We start from the raw sequence: 7,724 nt of genomic DNA, 5'->3' as shown, positions 1-7,724 counted from the left end.
ATTCCCACTGTCGTCCGTTTGTTTTTCCTTAATCTCGAGAACGGAGTTAGATAAATGAAATCCGAGACCAGATATGAAAGTCCCGATTAACTATATATGAACTTCCGATGCAAACCGGAAGTCACGTCATTTCAATTCAAAACTTCCCCCGAAAGCAGTTAATAGATGACCGGCACGATTCTAATGTTAAAAGAAAAGTATGATGTACAAGAAAGAGCAAGACGCTACAGTATTTTGAGGCGGATATATATTTTAAATTAAATACATTTAAAATATGATTAAAAATTGTAGACCGGTTGTGTGACGATGTCAAAATAAATAAATGCTCGTTTGTTAAATTTTTACAAATTCACTAGTCTGCGTAAAAATAAAATACTTTAAAAAAACTGCTAATTTTTCTTCAGCTGTTACGGCTTCTTTAAATAATGCATTATTTTTCTTTAAATCAACTATAATTTTATCAAGTAAATAATAAAATTGGTATTCTCTCTATTTTTGCGTTTCTTCAACATTTTATGTACCCAAATGCGTTTTTTATTTCGATTTAGGGTACATCAAGTAACACGACTATTATAGCCAAGTCATTGGTAAAAACATTTCTAAATACGTTTACACAACAACTCTAAAGCAACTGGCAAATTGTTTTATTGCGTCGTGCCATTACGTTTGATAATATGATATTCCATAATTTGTTGTCTTTACCGATCCGTGTAGTTTTCTTCTGATAGTGTCAATACAGCTTGATTTGTGTAAAATTTTTTCGTAGAATCAACATTTGAAGTCATATAGCAACGTTCTTAATCTGTTTACTTTCAAATTCAACGATCTCTGTAATGTCAAGTTTTGGAGGATGGTCAAGACCAAAGTTCAGGACAAACATTATTATATAAATGCTTCAAATGCTGATCTGAACAAGATTTAGGCTATATACTTTGTAGTTCAATTGTAATAAAGCATTAAACTAAACTTAGAGCAATTAAACTAAACTGGAAGTAGAGTGGTATTGGTCATTATATATTTCTTTTCATTTCTTAGAACTTATATACTTACAAATACATTTAGTTACTTTTCTATTTTATATATACAAAACTATAGAAAAATGCCCCATTTAGCGGGGAAGACATTAAATTTTCAAATATTTTGCTATACCAAACAGTATTCCAATTAATTTAGACAAAACCCTAGATTTCATATAATTTTATATTATAAAATAATTTTCAAACTCCATAAAAATTTCTCAATTTTAATTACTTTTTAAGAATTAATTTGAATGAATACACAAAGTTAAATAAGGCTTTTGCATACTTTATTTACAGCAACAATTAATTTAAAATACAGATATGTATGTAAAATGGAACTAAAATGTTCCAATTAGTTCAATACAATAGATTTAAAAAAAAAAAACAAAAATTTTATCACAATAAATGATATTACATTTAGGTACCAGATTTTTTTTTTAATGATTTAAGTACAATTGTATATTTAAAAACATCATTACTTTTAATTTTATATAGCACAGTCTATATGCAACACCAGTATTTTTTTTAATTATTTTTATTCTTATTTTTTGGAAATATTTAACAAATATTTAAATATTTTGAAAAATAATTACAGAATTGTCATATTTTATAGTGGCACATTAAAAAGCTGCTATATACAATACTATATTATAATGTATAATGAAAAAATGTCATGCTGCACAAGTATATAATTATGTATATTTATGAATATTTTAAAACAAATCTTTGTGTATAAAATGCAATAAAAAATGAGTATTTTGAATTGTATGAAACTCTACTTTGTACTTATTAAAATCACATTCTTTTTTTGAATTTTTAAAAGAAAAAAATGACTTTTAAGTGAGTCCCATGAAAACCTTTAGAATATTAAGTAAATACTTTGTGAGTAGTATTTGCTACTTAATTTAAAACATCATAGGGTAAGTTTTGTAAAATAATGTACAGTACAGAATGAATCAATAAGAATATATATCATATATTATGTGAATGGTATTCTTAATAAATCATTTGCAAAGAGAAACTATAAATATCAATTTATATAAAAAACATAGTCTCAAATATTAAATTTTGATTCATTGAATTATTATATACAAAATCTAAAAATAAGCATAAAAAACTTACAATTAAGAAACAGATAGCTCATTAATGTACCATAAATAAGTAAAACATATTTTAATGTACAACTTGTACATTGTAACAAATAGCTTAAGTTACCAGAAATATTACGAGTAAATGAGAATAGTATATGTTACTTAACTAAGTTGAGATTTTTAAAAATGCAAGATTATAATATATAAAATGAGAATTGGCACATAAATCATTTCTGTTGGCTTAAAATTTTGAATATGTACATTTGCAAAAAGTTAAAACGAAACAGAAATGCACGAGATTAAAATCAATGCATCATTGTAAAGTTCTGAGTAAGTGAGACAAAATTTGTTCAACATTCAATTAAATTAACAAAGAATGAATAAGATAGTAAATAATTAATGGTTGTCCGGAAGAGTTGCATAAGTATAATGTATAGACCTCAATTCTGTTTGAAAGAAAAAGAATTTGGTCTACATAGTGACCATGAAGTTCTTACGCATGAGAGTGTATCCTGAGTTTCCCAGATAAAGAATATCTCAATGACAAATTCAGTCAGAGATATAATGGATGAAGTATAGTTCAACATACTATATGATTCATCATTTGAATATCTTAGAACCAATATGATAAGATCCGAGTCTAAGAATGTGCAATTTGCTTCAGATATTATGAAAGAAAATTTCTCAAATCCACCTTATATCAGTTCAATTCCCAATCCCAAATAACAACTAGTTTTAACAATTTCCAACCATAAACATGGAAAATTTCTAGAAATGGAAAATAAATTAAAATTTGTGTAGAGAATAGAGGAGAATACAGATAACTTCTAATTAGCATACATAGAAGTTTTAAGAATATTCCATGTTCTATACAATTTTAAGAATTTATCTACTTTATTACAACAACTATCATCATATTCCTTGACTATCAATAGGTATTGGATGTTGAACAAATGATGTTTTGCTTACTTGAAACTATCCAGTGATTACTTAAATCTTAAACATTTACATTTTATCAGCTGGTGTTGTAACTGTACAAAATGATTTAAACTTATCACATGATTAGAAAATAAAGCTGATTTCATGGTAATGACTTTTATAAAAGATTGTTTTACATTCTCATTACAAAAACAGATGTATAATTATTCTGTTATACGTTGTAAACTGGAGTATATATTCACTGGAATGTAAAACTTCAAATTATTTGTTGTTTAATATAAATAAAAACACTAAATATACAAGATGGCCCAAAAATCAGTTAACTAGATTTTTTTACATATTCCAAGTAGACTGAGAATACAAATTATAAACTGCATTTAAAATGTTATAATTTGTGTATTGAACAATTTTTATTGAATAAGACAGAAATTTAGTCTTTAGAAATGTTAACTAACTTTTCAACCACCTTCTATTTCATAAAATGATATTACATAAGAAAATAAAAATAAAAACCTTAATATACCTGAAGTAAATATTGAAAAAATAAAATAAAGAATAATAATAATATGTAAAAATTAAAAACAGCCTATTAATAATAATAATAATAATATAGTAAAATAGGAAGTTTTTATTGTTGATCTGTAGTTTTTAATAATTCTCAAATATTAAAGGAATTTTAATCTAGATGAAAAAGCAACAAATTAAAAAATAAATTTGATTAACATGTGCAATAGAAACTTTTCTAATTTTAAAATATTTCATTCTACNAAAAATAGATCTCTTGCTAAAATTAATTTAAAAAGTTATAAAAGTTATTTAAAGATCACTTTGATAATTTGATAAGTAAACTAAGCTTAATTATATGAATTTACTTTCATATAATCAATTCTTTGAAGTGAGAAGGTTTCTCATAATTTACACTTAAACCAAATTATTATTACAAATGAACAAATGAACATCTGTTTTTATTGGAATTTATACTAAAGTATTGTATATTTATTTAGTAAAAGCTTCAATATAACAGATATTTGGCTGATTTGTAAGAGAGTATTATTAAAAATGTTAAATTGTTCTTAAACTGGCAATTGATCTTCTTACTTTAGAAAATAAAATTTTATATTTTAAAAACAAATTCCATACTTAAAAAATAAATTTGATTAACATGTGCAATAGAAACTTTTCTAATTTTAAAATATTTCATTCTACTAATGATAATATTACATTAAAAATTACTGATTAACAATAAAAACTTTGATTGTTTTACACAATAACTTTAGTTTTATTTCTTAAACTGTAGCATCATTCTATACTTATGAACAGAAAGAACCATTTACTATTAATATATAACAAATTATAGATTAATGCAAGGTAATAACATTGCAATTATGCATATCATTGAACAAAAATGATCATATTCACCATATTAACCCTTTTAATAAGAGACTATTCTTAGACCAATTCTACTAGAAAAAACTAAATTTTTAACTAGGTTTAGAATGGATCATTCAGATTCACTTCCTGTATTTTAAGTAATTCATTATGAGATTTTTTAATCTAATGTTGCTAATTTTTTAATATTCTAACTTCATTTNATTTTTAAAAATTATAACGAAAGAATTATATTATTTTGTTATATTTTTTATAATATATCAAGAACTCACTCATACCCTAGAATTAAACATGATTTTTAATATATTATACACATGGTAGATGTTTGTAAACGGAAGACATATTGTTTTTTGGTGTTGAAGTTAGCACCTTTTAGGAAAAAAAAGGAGAATTTAATGTTATCTTATTCATAAAATACGCTAAAAATACCCGTAGCGTCTATCACCTTTCGACATCACAGATAATCATTTGATATTTATCTATTGTCCTTTTTTAAAAGCGAGATAAAATTTTAATAGGAAGCGGATGGATAATTTGCTCGAAAATTTCAGTCAAAACGGGAGTAATGTTTTAATTTTCACGCTGAAAAAATAGCAATTTAATGTGTGGTCCCATTATAAAATGGCTCTTGGTAGTGAGAATTATGCTCTTCTTTTAGCAATAATACAGTGAGGACAGCTTTAGTGTGAATTCTAAAAGTTTTTAAGTTAGATAAAAGTGCAAGAAAAATGAAAGATATACTTTTTTTTTTTTTTTTTATTTTTAACCGCTGAATTGCCTTCCTGTAAATCTTAAACTCTTTCTTGATAATCTAGAAAGTGAGAAGAATGCAAATGGTGTTATTGCAACTTGTAGGTAAGTTAGTGAAGTGGCTAATACTTCTAACCAATCTGGTATTCTTTTTATTTTCCCTTCCCTTTGTAACGTATATAGAAATGCTACCGTTACATATGGTAGCCACATTATAGTAAAAATTAAATGAATAAGATAACAAGTTTTTGTTAAATTACTGTTTCTTCTAGGTAAATGATTTCTCCATGCTAAACGGAAATGACGAATATCTCTGTTACCGGAAGACGTTGATAAGGAAGCGGCTAACCATCTCTGTCGCAGACGAAATGCAACGGCACCATCCCCAAAAGACCAATTTTCACTCGTAGCAGGTTCGTATTTAATAGGTCTCATTCTTCTCCTGTGTCTAAGATATATAAAAAGTTTGCAATATATAAAGTTTGTCAGAAAGATCACAATCAAGAGACTAAACAACAGCCCCAGAATGTCAGTATCATCAGTGTAGTAATAATGGGGGAAGGTACAATGATCTTCTAATGGTATTTCTGGTAATGCAGGTATTCCATAAACAGCGGGATAACAGAAGAGAAAAGCTAGACCCCAAACTAGAAGCAGGAAAGCGGGTCCAAGAACATGACCTAGTTTCCTTCGATGAAACAGATGAAACTTAGTTTCTACGTATCTATCCACAGCTATGGCTAGCATGATAAGAGAATTACCGAATACACAGAATAAATTAGTGAATGCCATCAGTTGACACAGATCACTGGTGTACTTCCATTGAAATCTTTGTACCAGGACGGTAACAAATATGACAGGGAAACATACACAGACGCGAATCAGATCTAAAGAAACGAAACCAACCATGAGGACGTAAGGAGATCGTCTGAGACGTACGCTTCTACAGAATGCATAAATGGCCAAAGTGTTTCCCGCACTCCCGAAAGCAATGACAAATCCCAGAGAGAGAAACTTGAAGATGGCCCAGCTAGCAGATTCGTACTCCGCCATGACTATAACTGCAGTAGAATTAACATCGATCGGTAGAAGCTCCCTCTTGCGTAGGCACCTTCATTGATCGTTATTAATCATCCGCGAAAGCACCTCTATGCCAAATCGTTATCGCCAACTTTGAAAAGCTTAACGATTCGATATGAGATGTTTCGAATCATTAAGTTATTTTTATAATGCTTAAAACGATAATATATTTTCAGTAACACGCTTCAGTCTTTCCTAACTACTTTTAGTCAAAAAACGATATTCTAGTCTATTAAAACATCGCAATATAAAACGTAAAAACAGTTTACACTACGTCTTCACTTCTCAACCTGTAGATCGTGATCCCAAAATGATCTCAATTCACTTGTTGAGATATTAGTTACGCTCTAACAATTTCTAACTGGAAATCATATAACGAATTATTTAGGATTGACTAAACGAATCACAAAATAAATTATAATCATTTTAATTTAAAAATTTAAATTAGTTTTAGTGATAAGAATTTAAAAAATAATCACTTTTCTGGAGTCATCATCATTAGCGAGCGACATTATTCACATTTTTTTTTGTATTTTTATATAATTCTAATAAATTTTGCATACGAATTTTAATATTATATAAATTCTATAAAAATAAAAATTATTTCTAATCAAATTGATGATGATGAAAATCATGATGATAATAATAATCTAATGTAATTACAAAATATATATAATATATACAAATTTTAACTCAAAATTATTTTATTTATAATGATAATTAACCTTTAAAATAATAAAAATTATGAAAATCATCATCAATATCATTGTCATTCTATTGTTGATTATTTAATTTCTTTAATTCTTTTACACTAAAGTCTGTTAACACGATAGTAATCATCATCATCATCATCATCATCATCATCATCTTAAGGAATAATTAAGCTAATTATAAAATGTATACACATATATATCAACGTATACAATATTTTATTTAAGATGATAAGGATGGTGTTAATATTGATCATCATCCTTATCATTAAAATCTTGAGTAAAATTTTTATAGATAAAATAATAATTTATAATTTTTTCAGATGATGATAGTAAATTAATCATCATCTGGTTATCTTAAACGATTGAATTTATTTATCAAAATGATGATTATCTGTTGATTGATTAATCCAAGATGTTACAAATTAGAAATTAGCGAATTAGTTTAAAAATTACAGAATTATTATTTAAAAGATTAAAATAATGAATATAAGACTATTATATATCAATTTATTTTTTAATGAAAAATAATTTAAAATAATAATATAAATATATATGTTTAAATTAAAATTTGACGTACAAACTTTTAAATTAAAATACAACGTGTCCAAAAGGTTAGGTTAATTAATCGATTAAACTGACTTTCTTGTATCTCGGTCAACTGACTTTTGGGCCACCCTATACATTGTAATTGTGTATAGTATTTTTGTGTAATATTGTATATGTATATATAATATATATATATA

The 7,724-nt window shown here is 26.1% G+C and overlaps 1 protein-coding gene across 1 annotated transcript; it reads right to left on the bottom strand.

Moving 5' to 3' along the window:
• Positions 1–3,807: 3,807 nt before the first annotated feature.
• Positions 3,808–6,241, bottom strand: LOC111642522 (probable G protein-coupled receptor 85). Its single transcript, XM_023388876.1, has 2 exons — positions 5,449–6,241; positions 3,808–3,833 (listed from the first exon to the last, which is right to left on the bottom strand). The coding sequence occupies exons 1-2, from the start codon at positions 6,239–6,241 to the stop codon at positions 3,808–3,810; spliced, it is 819 nt and encodes a 272-aa protein (XP_023244644.1).
• Between the last annotated feature and the right edge of the window lie 1,483 nt (positions 6,242–7,724).

This window comes from Centruroides sculpturatus, unplaced genomic scaffold (genome assembly GCF_000671375.1).
Source record: "Centruroides sculpturatus isolate CEXI.00-Female unplaced genomic scaffold, Cexi_2.0 scaffold1685, whole genome shotgun sequence".
Lineage (NCBI taxonomy): Eukaryota > Metazoa > Arthropoda > Arachnida > Scorpiones > Buthidae > Centruroides > Centruroides sculpturatus.
This window is presented reverse-complemented; position numbering and strand designations above follow the sequence as displayed.